The sequence below is a fragment of the Anastrepha obliqua genome, chromosome 1 (assembly GCF_027943255.1).
Source record: "Anastrepha obliqua isolate idAnaObli1 chromosome 1, idAnaObli1_1.0, whole genome shotgun sequence".
NCBI lineage: Eukaryota > Metazoa > Arthropoda > Insecta > Diptera > Tephritidae > Anastrepha > Anastrepha obliqua.
The window spans coordinates 122,992,049-123,013,661 of NC_072892.1; the positions used below are offsets into that span (position 1 = coordinate 122,992,049).

Genomic DNA, 21,613 nt, shown 5'->3' on the forward strand with positions numbered 1-21,613 from the left:
ATGGAACAGGGGTCTCAAATCGTAGGGAACGTAATGCCTGCTAAAGGAATGTTTTTTAGCCGAGAATCACAGGATGGGACAGGGGTCTGAAATCGTAGGGAACGTAATGCCTGCTGAAGGAATGTTTTTTTAACGCGCTCTATTCTATTAATCGAAAGTAGATCGCAACGTCTTCAAATGATAACAGCGTACACTAAGCGGAAACGAACAAGAGCCGTAAAAAGCAGTTCGGTATACCTGCCAAAACTACACAACAGAAAATTCATATGCATTGCGACGAATGGAGCCTAGAACAGAATACGATTTTGAAAGAATAAAATTAATGTGACCACTGGAGGAAAATTTCGTACCGAATAAAACTCCGAGATCTGTTACACTTTTATGTGTTATTAAAAATCATGTTGGATGTGTTAAAAATGTGCTGACGCCTCGGAAATCTTAAATGAAAACACTTTTTAATATTCAAAGGCAGACGCAGCTTCGTTCACCGTCGATGAAGATTGTTCAAGTCGAGTTGAAGCTTCTGAGTATCCACAGAGTCCTCAACAAATGACCACATTTTTAAATCATCCGCGCAGAGCGAAGAAGAAATTCAAAAAGGAAAAAAATATTGCTTATGCTTATTGATAAAAATGACAAAGAGAAGTGGTCCTAAGATGTTCCCTTGGTGGACACCTGAAGTAGCAACAAAGTGATTCCATAAAACCCCATATATTTTTTCCACGCACAGTCTATCCGTCAAATATGACTTAAGCCATTGCAGAAAGCCCAAGCAAGCTAACTTTTTTACTATAATCTCGTGAGACACTTCGTCAAATGCCTTAGAGAAAATGCAATCAACTTGTAGTCCTTTGGAAAACGATGATATACACCATTCACTAAAAACAGTTAGATTAGGAGCCTCAGAGCGTCCAGTTACAAAACCATGTTGGTTTGCGTTAATTAAAAACTTTATTGCAAAATAAATTTTGTCCTTTACAATGCATTCAAACAGCTTAGAGTTATTTTATGGCTTGGAAATCAGCCTATAACTGCGAACATCAATTTTTCTTCCGCTATTGAAAAAGAATGCGATAATTGTAAAATTTCCATTCATTAAAATATCTAGGTAAAGATTTGTTAAAAATACTCTCAAGAGTAATTGCCAGCGCTGGATAATTCTCGAGTAAGATAGCTGTAAGACCGTCAGCATCTCTATGTGGCGAAGGTGTGAGAGAAAGCATCCCCTTGAAAATGTCATCAGCTGAGATGTGCAAATTAACAAAATTTAGAAATGAAGATATCTCGGATGAAAAGTCAGGGGACCCCTCATCAGTTGAGGCATAATTTAACATAAAAAGGTCTGGAAATAACTTAGCAGGTGTATTTGAAAATTTATCACCCAACATCACCGAAGCAGGTTTACTCGAACGACGAGCTTTTAGCTTTGAAAAAAATGCAAAACGACTTCGTATTAGCTTTGATGTTCCGCTCAGTGCTAAGAGCATAGAATTCGAAAGTATAATATCTAAGGACTTATATTTCTTTTGAAAATGCTTGCATTTTACAAAAAATGACTGAATATAGTAGTCTAAAACAAGAAAAAAACTGTGAATGCCAAAGAATGCCAAAGTCGAACAATAAATCATCACATTTAAATTCTAAAGGAGAATAATTTGAGCTCAGATAATCATAAGATGCATAATTGAAAATCGTCTTCTTCATAATTGACGCGATAATCGCTTACGCGATTTTGGCCCAGTTTAACAAAGCGCGCCAGTAGTTTCTTTCTCGTGCTAATCGGCGCCAGTGGGACACACCAAGTGAAGCCAAGTCCTTCTTCACCTGATCTTTGCAACGCAGAGGAGGCCTTCCTTTTCCTCTGCTAGCACCAGCTGATACCGCATCGAATACTTTCAGAGCCGGATCGTTTGTATCCATTCGGACGACATGACCCAGCCAACGTAGCCGCTAGAAATTTATACGCTGCGCTATGTCTATGTCGTCGTAAAGCTCATACAGCTCATCGTTCCCTTGCCTGCGATATTCGCCGTTGCCAACGTGCAAAGGTCTAAAAATCTTGTGCAGAATCTTTCTCTCAAATACTTCAAGCGTCATTTCATCGGATGTTGTCTTAGTCCAAGCTTCATTAGATGAGAGCCTTGTAGAGTGTTAGTTTTGTTCGTCGAGAGAGGACTTTACTGCTCAGTTGCCTACTTAGTCCAAAGTAGCACTTGTTGGCAAGAGAGATTCTACGTTGGATTTCAAGGCTGCCATTTTTATCGGTGCTATTGCTCTTTCCTAAATATACGAAGCCTTTTACAACTTCGAAATTTTAACTGTCAACAGTCACGTGGGTGCCGATACGCGAGTGCGCCGACTGTTTGTTTGAAGACAGGAGGTATTTCGTTTTGTCCTCGTTCAATTAAAGATAAAGGTAAAAGCTTATGAAATTTTAGCTTAATATCTAAAGGGCCATAATGAATACCAGGATATTGAAGAATTACACTTTGATATACAATAATTAATATTATCACTTACAAGGATATCTAGGAATTTTTTAATTGATTAAAAATTCAATTAATTGGGTGAAACTTACTGAGTAGTGACATTACGAGGTGAGAGGCCTGTGTTTGTAGAATTATGACACCATCTAGTAATTTTAGATTAATGAGCAAGCACTGACTTTTATAGGATGGAATTGAATCAATTAAATGTAAAGAAGGCAAAGCATAACGCACAAAAGCTTTTTGGACACGTTCAAGCCTACTAATATGACAAGCATAATAAAGACGGCGTATTCCAACTTCGAACGCACCTGAGACGTGTATAACAACTTTAGAGTATATGGCTTAAAAAAGTCCGAATTAAAACGTCGAATAAACCCAAGTACGTAATAAGACTTTGACACTGTGTAATGTAAATGTCTTTGAAAAGAGAATTTAGAGTCAAATACCACACCAAGATTAATAATTTCACTTCGATTGGATAAACTAGAACCACAAATGTGGTAGGAAGTGGATATAAGAGAACAAGATTTGAAATAAGATGCATAAAAACACTTGCTTATATTTAAATTCAACTTATTTCTTTTACATAAAACAACAAAGTTATATAAATCAGATTGAAAATTTAAGGAGTTCTCTGTACTTGCAATCCCCGAGTATATCTTGAAATCATCGGCAAAAAAAAAAAAAATTGCGTTATCAAAACAACTAGAAATGTCATTAATAAAAATTAAAAAAGTAGGGGATCCAGTATACTTCCCTGGGGTACACCAGAGGACGCAATAAAAGAAATAGGTGACGCCCCATCAACATTAACCAATCCAATAGTGAAAGTTAAAAGAGTGGAATGGAATCCTGTAGCATTCAATTTAGAAATTAAAATCCTGTGATTAAGCTTATCAAATGCTTTTGAAAAGTCTGTGTAAATAGTGTCAACTTGAGTTTTTTTCTAAAAGATGATGTACAATATTCAGAGAACACTGCAACACTTAAAACAGTAGATCTACTTTTCATGAAACCGTGTTAGTCTGCTGAAATATAACGATTAACTGCAAAATAAATTTTGTCTTTTGACAATTGGTCTATAATTGGCAATATTGTTTTTATTGCCTCTTTTGAATACTGCATTAATGGTTGGTACTTTCCAGGCGTCTATGAGCTCTCTTCGTTCAAGAGATTTGCTGAACATTAATAAAAGTGGATAGCCGATTGCAGAGCAGTTTTTAAGATACGAAGATAGCCCATCTACATCACATTTTGTTGATGTTTTGACTTAGAATATAACTTCGTTTTAACTTGAAATATATTAATTTTTGCTCGAGTTAGCGTGTGCACGGATAAGCATAAGTACTTGGTTTAATCCACCCCTCCCATCATTCTGATCAATTTAATAAACTCATATATATGCCATCTAAAAGTATATGCCTTTACCTCGATTCCTTTACGTCATATTTCATACAACTGTTATATGAACAAAATTAAAATACCCTTGCGCACAAGTACGCGGGTATAAAAATAATAGTTGGAGCGAACCAAGCAGACAGCTTTAGTTGATTGGAATTGCGCGTCTGTATTTGACGAGTTGAAGGGAAACAGGAAACGAGTATCTGCAGCAAAAATGAGTATTACGTTTCGGGTTTTTATGGCTGAGCCGCAAAGTTTTCTGCGAATTTGTGTGACAACGCAAATGGCTCGGAAAATTTATAAATTATGGCGAAACTCGATTAAAACTCGAAGTGAATAATAAGAAAGGATGAAAAATATTATCGAATTGCTTGCTTCATGCTCACTTTGGCGCTGACTTATTGAAGCGCTTTGAATTTTTCACCAACTTAAACGCAAGCTACTGGGCAGGCCATTCAATGGGAAAGCATTTGCTTCTGAAAAATGCATAACATTGTTTTTTTTTTTTGGTATTTATTTGGAAAATCATTTATTTTAGATCAAAATGAAATCGCGCAAATGACTCGGCCTTACCAAATGCGCTCGTTTCTCGGTAGATTCTCTAAGGTTGGTAAAAGTTTTTGATCGCAATGAGGGCGATTTCACGTCGGCTTTCAGTACTACTAGAGTTCTCGCGATATTGGCGGACATATGTACATACATACACTAGGTTGTTCAATAAGGTCTGAAGAAAAACAAAATTGTACGGTTTGAAATACACTTTATTATTCAGTATAGTCTCTCTGCATATCAATACACTTTTTCCAATTAGAATTCCATCACTGAAATGAGAATCTGGAAGCACTACAGAATACGCTTCCACAGCTGTTGTGACATCGTCATTTGATGAAAAAGTCTTCTCCGCATGCATTTTCCAGTGTTACTTGGGTAGCGCCAGAGTGGTACTTCAACCATTTCAACTGCCTACTTACATACGGGGTATTTCTATATGTCAAAAGCTCGCTTTTATATAGAGGATATACGTAGGTGAAAGTGTTGATTGATTGGTCATGACAACTCGAGTAATTTTACGACTGGCAATCAAATGTTTAGTCTCAATACACATGAACAGGTATATCTGTATGTATTGACCTGATTGTGGCATTCCAATTTGGCTAGGAGACTATGAACAATGAAAGCAAACCATTTTATGAACTGAAACTAGCCGAGCCTTCTGAGAAAATAAGAGATAATGTCAATTGAGTTGTATACCTAACCAGGTTATTAATTCTGTGCTTGTGTATGCATCAGCGGGGGTGCATGCTATACCCAACAGTTTGGGTGCCAACTAAGGCAGATTGATTTTGCATTTTTGAGAATGAAAAATATAGCCAGTCCAATGAAAGCAAAAAGTTCATGTTTGAATTTCTGAATAATTTTGCTTTCAGATATGCTTTGATTTACTACTAGTTTTTTGTTATTTTCACCAGTGGTTGCAAGTAACTTAGTAACCACATACATTCATTTACAGTTGAGGGAGTGTTGTGAATTAAGGTTTTAGGCAAGTCACTAAAAAAATTGCGTTTTTGTTTTCGAATAATACACAGGTTTTTGATTGTGAATGAAATCATGCTCTTTCACCTGCTCCAGTTATTAAGTCAACGCACAGAGGCGGTAAAAAAGTGATTCAAAATAAGAATTGGGTGATTCATTTTGTGCCATCTTGTATGATCGCATATTAAAAATTACTAAAAGCAAGAAATTTTAAAAAACTGTACTACGAAGTGATTCCACACTGCACAGGTCTTTATAAACTATAAGGCAAAAAACAAATAAAGTTATAAATCATATTAAACAAAATTAATTTTAATATATTATAATAAAACGAGAGCAGGGGGTTTTCCCTAAATCAGCCTTAATTCTGCCGAATACTGCTGGTGTTTTTCAGGCAGAAGTTTTTGCGATCTTGCAGGCATGCAGAATGCTTAGGGATGGCGCGAGCGAGGGAGAAATTAAATTTCTTTCCGACGACGCCATGGTGGAGATCCAAACTGATCAACTCCTGTAAAGAGGATATCGAATCTCTTGTGTGTGCAGTTAAAATTTCTTTGATCTGCGTTGCACGGCATTGGAACATATTGGGAAGTGAAGTTGTTGATGAGCTTGCCCGGAAGGGGTCGACTTAGTTGGTCTCAGAGCTCTTCTGTCCGGTCATCGCCATTAACCTGACTGTTGTTAAAGGAGAAATGCTCAACTTATTTCTCAAGAAAGCGCACTTTCTATGTAAATGTCCGGCTTGGGCAGCTAGACGATTTTCGCGTTTCAAAAATTAATTAATGATTCTTAAAAATCTAGCAAATCTAAATAATGAATATTTTAGAGTGCTTGAGAGAAAGGTTCGGTAGACGATTTTTGAATCTTTGTGCGTTGGGGACAACAAATAACGCAGTCGATGGAACATTTGAGCTGCATAAGCTTTACGATCGACGTAGCGCAGCGAATAATGATCCAGCGGCTCTGCTCATTTCGTCCGAATGGATACAAACGCTCCGGCTCTGAAGGTATTGGATGCGGTACCAGCTGATGGTAATAGTGGAAGAGGAAGACCTCCTCTGCGTTGGTAAGACCAGGTTGAGAAGGACTTGTCTTCACTTGGTGTGTCCAACTGGCGCCGGTTAGCACGAGAAAGAAACTACTGGCGCGCTTAGTTAAACTCGGCTTAAATAGCGTAGGCGGTTATCGCACCAATTAAGAATAAGAAGATTTGCCTAGTGTTAAATATGATTTACTGCAAAAGTTTTTGGTCACATTTAGAGACAGTTGCACCTTTATTTGCCTACAACTTATGTGACTCTGAACTGTAAACTCTTGCTTACTGCTGCATGCGCCCTTTGCTACGTTAACATCCGCTACGTTTATTAAGATGGTATTTATCTGTTTTTTTTTTAGTTTTTTTTTTATTTGTGATGATATCTCGATGTTTCTTTACAGAAGTAGGAATTTTCCCACCTTCATACCGAATTGACTTCAGTCTCTTGATCAAAACAAGATCTTTTTTTGTTAGCTCCGCTTATGAACTAAATTTATTTAGAAGTCGTTTTCTTCGCTTTAAGTGCTGATATGTAGACTTTGTACCCGTCAGAAGATAAATAATTCGATTTTCCCATATAAATACTTAACACGGGATTTTCAGCGAACTTTCTTAGAACCAACGGTGCTACGAATTACGAACATAAGATACAGACAAAAGTAATTTTAAATTTTTTAATGACAAGCTTTCTTCATTCCAGAAATTAAACCCGGTTTCGTGCCCACCGTACCCACGTTTCAGTAAGTGGACTAAAAAGTAGAAAATATAATAATTATTCTTAGATTCATACACAAGTTTTATTTTAAAATTTCAGTGGTAAAGAATAATTTATGAGACCTAAAAGGAGAAACGTGGGGCGCATGATACAAAAACTGATATACGAGGTGTGTTTAAAAAGTATCGCGAATTTTGAATTTTGGCAGGTTACGTATATTCGAATTTCGTTTTTTTTGTGGCGATATGTTGGTACTCATGTCTTTCCCTCATACCGTCGAGTTTGGCCATTTTGAATGTTCAGTTAATTGTTGTCAGCTGCTTTGCTTCCATGTGTATCGCCTCGTCTTCGATTTTTACCTATTCAAAAAGATGGATCAAAAAACCTGTATGAAATTTTGTGTGAAAAATGAAATTAAGTGCGTGGATGCATTTCGAATGTTGACTGTGTCATACGAAGAAGCTACTTTGGAACAAAGCAACTTTTATCGGTGGTAGAAAATGTTCTCAGAAGGCCGAGAAGATGTGAATGACGAAAAACGTGCCGGACGCCCGAGCACTACAACAACAGACGAAACAAATGATGAAGTGAAGAAAATGGTATTGGCCAATCGTCGAATCACCATTAGAGAAGTTGTTGAGGACCTAGACATATCGATTGGCTCGTGCCATTTGATTTTTTTTTCAATGACTTGGGCATGAGACGGGTCGACGCAAAATTCTTACCACAACGGCTCAATTTCGACCAAAAGCAGCATCGCATGAACATTGCTAATGAGATGTTAGACTCTGTCCGTGACCACCCAAATTTGCTCCATTGGGCCATAACTGGTAAAGAATCGTGGGTTTATGGCTACGACGTGGACACCAAAGCTCAATCATCTCAATGGAAGCTGCCGCATGAACCTAGACCGAAAAAGCGCGCCAAGTTCGGTCGATTGTAAAAGTTCTGCTTACCGCTTCTGCTTCGATTGCTGGGGCGTTGTGCATCATGAGTTCTTGCCACAGGGTAAAACGAGCAATAAAGAATATTAACTGCAAGTTATGCGCAATTTGCGCAAAGCAATCCGCCAGAAACGCCCGGATTTGTGGAAGAATAAAATTGGCTCTTGCATTACGATAACGCCCCGGCTCACATTTCGTTGCTTGTGCGCGACTTTTTGGCCAAAAACAACACACTAAAGATGCCACAGCCACCGTATTCTCCAAATCTCACACCATGCTACTTTTACTTGTTCCCGAAACTGAAGAGGCGACGCCATGCTACGATTGACGAGATAAAGACGGCATTGAATGAGAAGCTGAACAGCAAAATAAAAAAAATATTTTTTGAAGTGCTTCGAAGATTAGAAAAAACTTTGGCACAAGTGCATAATATCTCATGGGGAATGAATAAATTAATAATTTTGAAAAAATCATTAAATACTTTTTGAACACACCTCGTACAGACGCAACAATTAACTACGAAATAGACTCCTAGTGGAGAAGCAAGCGACTATAAAAGCGATAAAATCATACTGTCTATCATCCAAAAATGTCCACTAATGCAAGGAAGCATTTAACAAGGTCTCTCGTAATCGCAGCCTTTATGTACTATTGGGTTACGGGGCATAAAGGCTTAGTGGGAGGTGAGATAGCGGACGAAATAGCTAAAGATGGTGCGCAACTTGCAAAGGATCAGATAAGCCCGGCACTAAAAATCCTGCGCAAAGAACTAGAGGAGATCATGTTAAGGAACGCGGACTTAGCGAACCAATTGCAAAGTTGCCATGTTCAAGTGTAAACACGCATAAGATGAAAAGCGTACTAAATCGGTTATGTCGTTCGATAGAAGGAACTGTAAAAGTTAAGTTAGTATACTAATAGGGCACTGCTTAGTTGCAGCGCATGCTTATAAGCTAAGAATTTCTCTTAACAATGCTTGCAGGAAATGTAATGAGCCGGGTACAAGAGAAACCCTGGAGTATCTTCTATGCTACGGTTCGGCTCTCTCGAAAACTAGCCTATTCTACCTGGGTACTTTTAGCTTTGAAATACAAGAATTTTTCCGTGAACTGGAACTTGAGCGACTCCTAAAAACTGTACGCACATCTCGAGTGATGCATATTTTCTCTAAAAAAAGGAATCTGAACTGGATCGCTATGGACCAAAATGTTCTCTGCGTGGCTTTGGCAAGGCAGTATGACCAAACTTAATCTAATCTCGATGGCTTAAAAGCGACTTCAAATTAATAGTTGCACAGTAGAATTTGTTTTTTGTTATAAAAGGAGGTACAAAATTAGAGGGTCCGGCACTCAAAGAGTAACCAATTAAAAATGCCATAAATTTAGTTTTGAAAATTACTTTTATTCCATTCAAAGTAAAAAATATCTGGAAATAATACAAAATTAAGAATCAATTTACATTTGCTCGATATGACCACCTTTTGCCTTGACTATGGCCTTGAGACGGTCGAAGAACGAATCGCAAGCTGCTTGAATGTGACTCGCAGGTATTTTGGCCCACTCGCGGACAATGGCTTTTTTCAGTGCCTCGAGACTGGTGAATCTTTTAGTTCAGACTTTTCTCTCCAAAATGGTCCAAAGCAAATAATCCATCGGATTTGCGTCTGGTGAATTTGAGAGCCATTGTGTGGACGTTATGAAGTTCGGAACGTTGAGTTTTAGCCATTCTTGGTTCACTCGAGCTTTGTGAGACGTTGCCGAGTCCAGTTGAAACATTCATGGTCAGCAACCTCCAGAATACTTTCCCAATAATATTTCGCATTTACCTTGACGCCAGGCTCGATGAAAACAATTGGAGAGCACCAAAGTGCAGTTACAGCGGTCTAAACTATTACCTATGGGTAGGGTGCTGCCTCCTGGTGGCAAATCGATGACTCAAATTGTTGTATGAACGGTCGGTCAAATAAACCCTATCGTGTTGGGAGTTTACGAATTGCTCAATTTGAAAAAATGTCTCGTCAGAATACACAATGTTCGGAAATTGACCACTTTGAGCCAAGCGAAGCAACTCCTTCGCTCTCTCAAGTCTGACTTGTTGCTGTTTTGGTGTGAGATCATGCGACTTTCATATCTTGTAAGGCTTTACTTTGATATCATTTTTAGTATGCGGCGGATGCTACGATCAGGTATTATCAGTTTTTTTGCCATTTGATTGGCACTTCATCGGGGATTTTGCTCAAGTCGCTTCTTCACTTTTTGAACCATTTCATGTGACGTTGCAGTCTTTTGATGACCACCTCCATGACGTTTCGCGATGCTACCAGTATCATTGGAATGAGTAATGGTTTACTTTAAGGCGCTCGAGCTCACGAACAATCGCTAGTTGAGATTTTCCTGCCAAATATAATGCAGTCACACTATTACGTTTGAAATTCATTACTGATTTTCTTTTTTCGCGTTTACTCTCAGCGAAATGCTTCCGCGCGCTTGTAAACAATACTTTGGACTGCCATTTAGTCAACTAACAGACCGCTGCTGCCCGTGGTAATCAATTAACCAATTTCGTTTTTGAATAACTTTTATACTAAATGAAAATGAAAAAATTATTTCGTGTGATGGAAATTTTTATTTTGACCTTTACGCACTCCATTGCATGGATGTTTTAATACAAAAACGAAAACAAAATCATTTATAGTTGAGAAATAAGTATCTACATTTTACCAATTGCCTCCTTCTCGGCTACGGAATCAGAAAAAATGGAGTATATAATGCGCAAATTTCTATTAACGCTTCAAAATCTTCACAGGAAAAGTAATTTTGTATTTCTCTATTTGATAAATCTCCCTTCATCTAATACACACATACAAATGTACATCACTGCATAAACACATGCACACAAATGCATGCATATATAAATATGTGGTATATATTTTTTTACATATCTATTCGATTGCTCAGCGAACTTACCTGAAATGGATTACATTTGATGTTGTATTCGCCCGGACATGGCACTTCTTCCGGATTCTCCAAATCAAACCACTGCCCATGTAATGTTGTTGGTTATTCATATCGTTGTGAAAAGTATCAGATGAGAATATGATAAGTGAAAAGGAAATTGAGGAGGGTTCCATAGATGAAAGTGATTTCCGGAAGGCAAACGAGTGCACAGCAAAGCGAGGAAGAGAGGGGGAAAAGTATGCAGTGAAAATAAAGTGAAAGGTAAGTCGAATATTTGAATGAAGTAAAGATAAAATAAAATATTTTCTATTTGTAAGTAGGGCAAGAATATTTATAAATCCATACACAGTTATTTTTCTGATTTTCGTTAAACCTTCTACTTTTTTCACTCTTTACATTTTCCCAACCGTGACACAACTCTGCGTGTGTCATAAGTCAACATCTATTAACTGTCACTAGAAACGCGTTATTTCGATTATGATTTTATATTTGTTGTATCGACTGCTCAAATAAAGCATTTTATAATGACAGCAACAAATATACCTATTTCTAGTGTGAGTTTTTTACCTTCTAGGTATACGAAGTGGCTGATATTTAATTAAATTGTAGAGGACATGAAACGTTATTTTTATACCATTTTAGAAAGATAATGGAGAGAGCCTACTTAGAGTATTGGAAGAGAAACAAAATTTTAATATAAAAAAAATATGTGGTGGGAAATGGTGACACACAATATATTGCGGGAGTGGGCCGAAAAATCGTGCAATTGAAAAAAAAAAAAACGGATTGATTGGCTCAGCAAAGATAACGACGGAACTTCAGGACGAGATCTAGCACAAAACACAGCTGTAACTACTGGACCGGACAGTAATAGAAAGACGCTAAACGGCATTTATCAGTGAAGGGAAAATGGGGAGTTGTGAGACACAGGGAGTTGTGAGATATTGTTACCTTTCGGCATTATTCATTTGTTTACATTCGATTTTAAGTGTTAACAAGTGTTCTCGATGCGATCTCACTTTTCAGCTAGCATTGGTCATAGATTGTCGAAAAAGTCTTGCGGTATTTCCGCAAGCTTGTCTTTGCAAGCGCGTAGTTCTAGTTGTATTCGTCGCATCGGTTCACGCTAGAGCTTTTTAGAAAGCTCTTTTCACGTGCTAACACGTGTTTGATTAATTGTTGTTTGCTTTTAGTCATTCGTGAGTAATAGTGTCGCAAACATGGAGCAAAATAAAAAAAAAAAATGCGGCATATTTTACAGTACTACTACGATAAAGGCAAAAATGCATCTCATGCTGCCAATAAAATTTGTGCAGTTTATGGACCCGATACAGTTTTAATTTCCACCGCACAACGATGGTTTCAACGTTTTCGTTCTGGTGCAGAGGTGATCGAAGATGCGCCACGGTCCGAAAGGCCTGTCGTCAAAAATTGCAATAAAATCGCTGAATTGCTCGAAAGAGACCGGCATAGTAGCAGCCGTAGCATCGGCCAAGATCTGGGCATGAGTCATCAAACCGTTATAAACCATTTGAAGAAGCTTGGATTCAAAAAGAAGCTCGATGTATGGGTGCCACACGACTTGACGCAAGAAAACATTTTTGCCCGTATGGATGCATGCGAATCGCTTCTGAATCGCAACAAAATCGACCCGTTTTTGAAGCGGATGGTGACTGGCGATGAAAAGTGGGTCACTTACGACAACGTGAAGCGCAAACGGTCGTGGTCGAAAAGCGGTGAAGCTGCCCAGACGGTGGCCAAGCCTGGATTGACGGCCAGGAAGGTTATTCTGTGTGTTTGGTGGGATTGGCAGGGAATCATCCACTATGAGCTGCTCCCCTATGGCCAAACGCTCAATTCGGACCTGTACTGCCAACAACTGGACCGCTTGAATGCAGCACTCATGCAGAAGAGGCCATCTTTGATCAACAGAGGCCGAATTGTCTTCCATCAGGACAACGCCAGGCCACACACATCTTTGGTGACGCGCCAGAAGCTCCGGGAGCTCGGATGGGAGGTTCTTTTGCATCCACCGTATAGTCCGGATCTCGCACCAAGTGATTACCACCTATTTCTGTCCATGGCGAACGAGCTTGGTAGTCGGAAGTTGTCCTCAAGAGAGTCCTGTGAAAATTGGCTCTCCGAGTTTTTTGACAATAGGGAAGCGAGCTTCTATAAGAGGGGCATTTTGAAGTTGGCATCTCGTTGGGAACTCGTCATCGAACAAAACGGCGCATATTTGATTTAAATCGCATTATTATAACCAATTTTATGAACAATTGAAAATTCAATAAAAATACCGCAAGACTTTTTTGACAACCTTTATTTACACGCATTCGAAGTGTCTCTCCAGTTACTGTGTTTTGGAATTTCTCGGTAAGTTTTTTTCATCATTTGTTTTGCGATACATTCGATCAGTTGTTGAAGCAAATTGCAAATGTTAATATATACAAATTATTAATTGTCCTATTAGCTTTGAATTTACACATTCACTTGGGCATGAACGTTCGATGTGGTTATGACTACGCGGCCATTTATAAAAAAACGATTTGGGGAGTTGTAAGACACCGTTTTTTTCGACTTTTTAACGCATCTTTCATAAGTACCTCGCAATATTCATGCATTGTTTGTATATATATCATGAAATTTTTGGTTAAATTTGAGTTTTTATTGTTTTTCCGCTTTTTCGTAGATTTCTCATTTATCATGCCGCATCATAGTTATGTGAGTGAGTCAAGTAAAACAACCATCGATGCAAATATATTGCGAATCATCAGATTGATGGAATTGCATTTTTTATACACTTTTTTATAACAATTGTCTTTTATTTTTTATTTTTCATCTTAAAATAAACTAACAACTAAAATAAGTCATTTTTATTGATTTAAACCATGGTGTCTCACAACTCCCCACATTTTTGTATTTTGTATTATATTTTATATTATTATATACAATTTTAATTTTAAGGAAAATTGTAGTTTTGTTAAAAAGGCCATACCAATAGCTCCCAGTATTCATTGACTAAAGATTCCATCGTTGACATATGCAGAATATTAAGATTTTGAGCAATACGGGTCCAAAAACAAAACCCGTCTCACAACTCCCCATTCTCCCCTACATTCTCGTCATCTTCCTGAACTCTCGTCCCCGAATGCCGTTATCGGTGGCCAACCGCCACCTTTTGCAGACGAAGAACTTCCGTTACCTCGTGAGATCCGAGTAACTTTGGCCCAATTACAGATACTTTAGTAGGTCAAATTCCTACTTATCCACAATCAACCTCGAGATTCTCAATATATATCCGGCTTTTGAAAGTATACCCTAAGGTACTAATCACCTATTCACATGCCGTCTCAAAACCACTCACCTAGCACCTTTCTTCCTCTGAGTGCAACGTGTCGAAACTGCACGTTTCCTGGGTCTACAGTTATATGAGTTAGACGATGACGATCGGTGACTACCCCGCATTGGCAGGGTATAATGTATTGCTACAACAACAAAAACAACGGAACTTCAGATACCTAATAGTTTGATGACCATATGAAAGTGTCTGCTATAACTCAACGCGAGAGCAACCCTGGAAGACCTACTCTGGCACTGCTCCTGCGCAAAACACGAATAAACTGCTGAGGTTCTTCATTATTTTCAAATTATCCAAACTGTGTATTAAAGAAGAAATATAAAATAAACTTTCCGTATTAGCACTTGGATCACACACTATCACTATGGATCGATTTCAGGCCTTTGTGCGATCTGGAGGATCAACCAAGTCTAACCTAACCTAATTCCAACTTGCTGCCAATTTTTACTCCAAAAATGTAGAAAGAGAAAAATAGGCAAAACCTATTATGAATTTAAAATCATTCTTTATGATTCCGCAGGCCTCTAAAAGTTTATTGCAACACTCACTGTTCGTGAGTTTGCTTAATTCCAAAAATTAACAGCCAGCTCAAATAAAATCTCACTAAAATATGCGCGAGTATACAAACTTTGGTTCGGAATGAATTTAGCACTACCTTACTTATTTTCAATTTATTCTAATTTTTTGTATTATTCTATATGTACGAAACTTTATGCTCCCCCCGGAACGAGAAACACATACCACCTTGATCAAAAAGTTCCCGGAATATATTCAGAAAACTTAAAATACAAGTTTATTCCTTAAAAGTGATATTAACGCCGTGAAAGTGCTTGCTATGAACTGCAACGCACTTATGCCAGCATTTGGTCCAGCTCTCGAAATATTTCTGGGACTCTATTTTCGGTATGGCCATCAAAGCCGTCTTCGATTTATCCATAACTTAAAATTTTTACTTTCGGTTAAAATGCGTTCTTCGAGAAGGTTTTTTGATTCCATCAATCAGAAAAAAATTACAGGGAGTCTTATCTGGTGAATTCGATAGCTTTTGGATGACAGTCCTTTCGTTCTCCGTCAAAAATTCAAGGATAAAGATGGCACTGTGCAACGGAGCGTTATAATGGCGCAGAATCCACGAGTTGTTTTCCCCACAAATCCTTTCTTTTTTTGTGAACTGTTTCACGAAAACGTTTCAAGCTTCATAACGCCCAATTAATAAGATGTGGTTTTTTTGGTCTCGGTTATTTTCGAGCTCTCCACTGACTCGTCTCTTGTCTGGATCGCGTATCGTACTCATAAACCTTTGTCTCGTTTCCAGTAGTGATGCGCTTGATGAATTTTGGATCGCCTGATAATTGTTGAGTCTTGGAAATCATGTATTTTGCGATACCTTCGTGGTCCCTTGTTTGCATGGAATTCAAATATTTTGGTGGACCAACTTTTCAGTAATACGACGCAAACACAAATCATTAACTACAAAGTCGCGAGCGGATCATAGCTAATGCTCAAGTTCTTTGCCAGCTCTCTGATAGTTAATTTGCGGTTACTGATCTATTTTTCTTTCACTTTATTGATTTTTTCACCAGTTTCCGATATCGACGGTTTACTACTATATTTCTTAGCCTCCAAGGACTCACGATCTCTTCTAAAGCCTTCTTGCTACTCATTGTTGATGGCTGCTTTCTTTAGAGTATCATTGCCGAAACACTTTCTCAACATTTCTGAGGGCTTCGCACCATTTAATCCATTTTTTACGCAAAATTTAATACAAACTCGTTATTGCAGATACAAATCCATTTTTGAAACTGAAATTTATTCAAGATTTACTATAGATTTACTCAAGACGGCGTAAATTGTACATCAGAGCCTATCAGTTGACTTGCTGTGTCATTTGGCGGTTGATTCGGGAACCTTTTGCTCAAAGTGGCTTATTAATAGAAACTCCAATTTGACAAAAACGTTTTTTTTCGGTATACTATGGATTATCCGAAGGGGCAAATATTCGTTTACGATTTAACTCATGTGGCTACCTCGGCTGGCTTCCTAGTAGTACGTCCTGTTAACTCAAAAACGAAAAACAAAATTACCTTAATTCTATAAAATTGTATGACGCACACACATAGATATCAACCAAATAAAAGAAGAGTGTTAAGAGAAACTTTCTCTTTCTGATCTTCGTTCTTCAATGTCAGCTGTTTAACTACATATTGATGAACTAATGGTTTACTTAACCATTAGTCAAATTGATGCTGTGAAATGAAAAGTGATTAATTAACATTAATCTTTTAGTTAGCTTATGACAGTGAAAACAGCCCATAATAAATTTCATAAAAATCTTCGAGGATAATGCAGTGCGAAGATTTCAAAAACAGTTCACTAGTTCTGTGGCAAGGACTACTATGATAAAAATATTTTTATTTTTGAATTCTCCTTACATTCTTGTTTTATTCGATACCCACATTTCTATAGTATAGTATATAAATTTATGGAATTAAAATAAATTTTTTAATACTGGCTTCTAGCTGAAATTTTGCGGTCATTTAAAAGGAGGCAGTCATAGTATCGCGCACAAATCGATTTTTTTATGCGTGAGTAGTACTATTGCACAGTGTATTAAATGTGCAGTTTGTTTTTATTATTTTCTTTACAGCAAAATGTATAGCAGCAGCAAAAACAAAAACCTCCTACAAACGTCTCTATTCCACACTCGTCCCTTTTACGCATATTTTTTTAAACCGATGTTCTTCATTGCAAATCAATTCGAATTGAGTTTAAATTGTTTAACTTTACCTCCTTCCATTCCTGTGGCAGGTGCCCCAAGCTATCTGGTAATGTGCCGAAATTCTCCGGAAAGTCGCTGGCCAATTTTAGCATATCCTCCCAGCCCTTATCGGTTAACCATTTGACCGGGCAAGCGCGTTCACTTTTCGTTAACGTAATCGCGCCCTTAATGAAAAAATCTAGTTCAGCCTGCGTCAGAGTGCCACTGCTTTTTGCAAGCTTTGTGGCTATTTGGAAAGAGAAGAGTAATTTGTGCCGCTCGAAAAAGCCTGTGCAGCCATAACAATAAACATTCTCGGTCAAAGTCTTTATTATATTGCCCAGACGCTTGACGAGCACTGTGTCGGGCACGGATTTACGCAGCGAATAGCCGAACACGTCCAAGTAGGCAGCCAGTGCATACTGATACATGCTATTGACCGAAGACATGTCAGAGAGCGCAAAGAAGAGCACTGCGCCACGTACAGCAACCGGTCGATATCCATTGCGAAGTTTCTCAATGTCCTTGCTCGTCTCCGCCGATAACTGCAATTGTTCGGAGACAGCAGCCGCTTTGGTTTTGGTATTCTCCAGTGTCTCAATCAATTCGACATTGTCAAGCATATTACCCGTCGAGGTGGCCAATTCGCGCAGCAAGGAATCCTCCAGCTGTTGCAGCAACTGCTTGTTTTCACTTGTCTGCGCTATGAGAGATTCGCGCTGCTGCTCCAAGTCAGGTCGTTCCGAGCGCACAACTACGCTCAACAATTGGTCTTCTAGACCCGCCTGTGTGACGGTGTAGTTAATGACCATCGCTTTGGCGAAGACGGCGGGATCAAATTTAGGATTGGAAAATTTCGTAGTCAAATATAAGCGGAAGTTCGGATCGAAATCTACCTCCTTGTCACCCAACACAATGAATTTACGTCCACTAACCACTTGCACATCTTTACTCAGCACACTGTCTATGACTGGATCTATGTAGTCATCGACGTCTTCGAAAAGCACTGGATAGCCATACATCAGTGCCATTTCAAGTTGTTTCAAGAAATCGGAATCGGAGAAAGAGAGCGTTTTTAGATTTTGTCGTGCTTCACGCTTTTTAATCCAGTGTAGAGCTTGCAGCTGGGGATCAATGCAGAGCGGGAAGCGGGAAGCGCGTACAGTCAATATACCATTTTGTACAGAGAGCTCGTCCGGTGGTAGACCTTCCGAAGTCCAAGTGGACACTTCAACATCCGTTGTGAGGCTTTCGTCGATGCGGAATGGCGTAGGTACGGGAATTAAACGGTTTTGCACATCCTGAAGCCAGTCATCAAATACCATGGCAATACGGAATTCCCACGAAAAGGCACCTGTGTAGGCTAGAAAAGAAGCACACAACAAACATTGTCCAATCATATTGATTTTCTGTTTGCGGAAGTTCTCCATGTCTTCCGCCCAGCGACTGCGCTCGGAGCTTAGACCGCTGATGAGCTTATTGGAAGCGATCTATAAATGTAGAGGAAAAAAGGAAATAGGGAAGATACATTTTGTGGATTGAGTCTTAAACTTGCAGAGAAGCACGCTTAAAAATGAATGGCAGAAAAAATGTGTACAGACAAGAAGCAGTAACTTTCATTTCATGCTCACCAATCTACGTTCGGCCTGTCGCATCATCTCCGTTAGCGCCTTCATTTGCTTCATCGATTCCGCATAACGGTGATTCAACTGGTCGAGTTGTTCTTCTAGTTTGGCAATTTCATTATTTAGATGATTCAGCAGCTTGATTTGTATTTCTTGCTCTTGCACTAGAAAGTCAACACGTTCCTTTTTCGGCTTTACCTCACGGTACACCTCGTAGAAGGCTATCACAGCTCGCACAAATTTCAAAAGCCCCGCACCGGCTATAGAAATCTTTTCCATGTCATCTAAATTCGAATTCTTCATATGTGCACGACATCCATTTATCTGCTTGGCCGTTAGCGCCTCGCAATCCATTTCCATTAAACTCTTCAGAAAGCTAACATCGGACATCATGCCCTTGGCTGACTTCCAATTGATTTCCTTCAAGCCCTTCAATATGGCGACACATTCACAAACGACTTGCACTTGCGGTGGTGGCGTAGCAAAGGAACGGATCTCGGTAATTTGGGCTTTGTCGAGGTCGGCCAGCGCACGTCGGGCCTCTTCCAGCGCTGGCATAGCTTCAGCAAGCGCCTCTTCGGCATCTTCTTTCTCGATGGCGATTTGCTTACCCTTAATCTCCACTTCGATGGATTTCTCAGAAGCCTCTGCCTTTTTTATATTAGCCTTTTGCGTTGATTCTTCTATATTCACTAACATAGCTTCGCATTCTTCCGAAGCCTTGGCCACATTGGCTTTCTGCTCGCTCACGATTAGACGTAACTCTTCAATTTGCTTAGCGGCATCATCGATCTTTTGTATGCCCTCCTTGAGACGGTTGCGTTGCATGCTAATGAAGTTGCTTCGCTCCTCTGAAAATAACAAATCAGTATTAGCATATTTTTTCCATGGTCTGCAGAAGAAATATATGTAAGTACCTAGAAGATGTACGTAGGTATTGATAAAGTCCAGATAATGCTTCGGTGTGACATAATTGTTGCGACGCAGCTTCAGTAAGTAATCGCGTGAGTATATTTGAATGGTCGTATGCACATGAACCACATGCTCTATAATAGCATCGCGATGTTCTGCAGGAATCTGCCGTCAGATAATGAGTTTTATTTAATGAAAAAGTTCAGTGCAGTACGTAAAAGCTAAAAGCTTCATACCATTTTATGTTGCGAAAGGAAAAGTTGTGCCACGGCCGATAAAGCTTGCTGTGGCCAAGGGAACACCCAATCTATGTAGGTGCTGCCAATCAGACCAGGGAAACTTCTACATCTATTGCGCAACGCATCGCCGGCCGGTGACATGCATAGGGAGACATGCAAATTCTCAGCGCAAGTGCGTAAGAAATATAACCAAACGGAGTCCCTGAGTATTTAAATGGAAACCATATTAATGGGGAAATAAATAAGGATAAGAGAGGAATCCTTACTTGGAAGCGGAGTAACCGGCTTCTTCGGCAGCGACGCGACACGAGGATACCACAGCATCCTTCTCGTCGTCGGCAAAGAGCGCTGGCACTTGACCCACTGTTAGAATATTATTAATCAGCTCCAGGAAGCCCTCTTCAACAATCTGCAAAGAATTTGATTATAATATTTTTTGTTGATGATTATTCTTTTTTCGCGGAGTGCCAAATATACCTGCGCGGCCGTGAAGAGGAAGACGGCTTTCTTGCGTTCCACGCCCACCATTGTATACAGACGCTTAAGATCGTCGCGGAAGGAGGTTTCATTGTAACCGCGTGCCACAATGATTTCGAAAACCTCACATTCTAAAAGAAAGGGGGGGGGGGGGGGGGGGGGAAATAATAGAGAAATATTAAATGCTACGCTCCTCTCATATAAGCGCTGTAAGTGTGAATAAATTTACCCGCAGCGAATGCCGCTAAGCGCGTAATGCTCTTCTTGCCGCTACCGCCCACGCCGATTATCATTACATGTCCACGATGCATGCGTAAGGTGCGCTGTATGCGCGTCAAATGCTCCAAGCAATCTTCAAACAGTACTAAGTTCATTTTGCCTCTACGCTCTTGATATTCTTCTAGTATCTAAAGGTGAGAATGTATGAAATACGGATGATGGAGTTAAATGGCGGGTGAGTGAAATTTGCAATTCAAGGGTGTACCTCTTCGAATAGCGCATGCACGGCATTGTAGTCTACTAAGTCCTCATAAAAGCGCGGCTCGGATTCATTCATTGCATTGCGAAAGTCACCATAGAGTATCGGTTCACGGAAAACGTAATCGTGGAACGTTATAATTACGGGCTCTTCGTCGGGGTTCATAGCCAATAAGTCTTGTTGCTCTGGAAAAAGTGTTTACCGCGTTGGATAAAGAAATTTTACTAAAATAGCATTCTTTTTCAGACTTTTTTAGACCATTAACAAACAAAAAAAAAAAAAAGATATCGTCGTTAGTACAAGGTTGGTCATTATATTTTGCCTTTTATAAAATGAGTACGCAGTAAAATAATAATTAAAAGGGCTCTAGACTAATGCACTTACCTCGGGCAAACCTTACCATTTTTGTTGCTAGTCAAGCAGCGAACAAGGCCTTAGCGTTCATCAATTCAAGATGTGCTGAAGAAACCAGAAGTCGCTCTCACCACACTTTGTTGGGTCCGCGGCCACTTTGGAGTGAAGGGAAATGAAAAAGCGGATGAGTGGGTAAGGAAAAGCTTTAAGCTGGACTTGAGTGGACAGCGAGTGATAGAGGTAATATGTATTCCTCTAAACGACTTGTACACTAGGATTTACTTAAGCGTAATCGCGGAAACTAATAGAAGTTGGACTATTAACTGCAGTGTCT

At 39.2% G+C, this 21,613-nt stretch overlaps 1 protein-coding gene across 1 annotated transcript in view; it reads right to left on the reverse strand.

The window, feature by feature from the left end:
• The window catches only part of LOC129235947 (dynein axonemal heavy chain 10), a 319,120-nt gene that overhangs the window by 67,051 nt on the left and 230,456 nt on the right, over nt 1–21,613 (reverse strand). The window contains exons 51-59 of the mRNA XM_054870043.1: nt 20,932–21,110; nt 20,677–20,854; nt 20,448–20,578; nt 20,237–20,379; nt 19,968–20,172; nt 19,737–19,896; nt 18,826–19,670; nt 17,224–18,684; nt 11,085–11,156 (exon numbers count right to left, since the gene is read on the reverse strand). Coding sequence (XP_054726018.1) covers nt 11,085–11,156; nt 17,224–18,684; nt 18,826–19,670; nt 19,737–19,896; nt 19,968–20,172; nt 20,237–20,379; nt 20,448–20,578; nt 20,677–20,854; nt 20,932–21,110 — 3,374 coding nt within the window. The remainder of the gene's footprint in view (nt 1–11,084; nt 11,157–17,223; nt 18,685–18,825; nt 19,671–19,736; nt 19,897–19,967; nt 20,173–20,236; nt 20,380–20,447; nt 20,579–20,676; nt 20,855–20,931; nt 21,111–21,613) is intronic.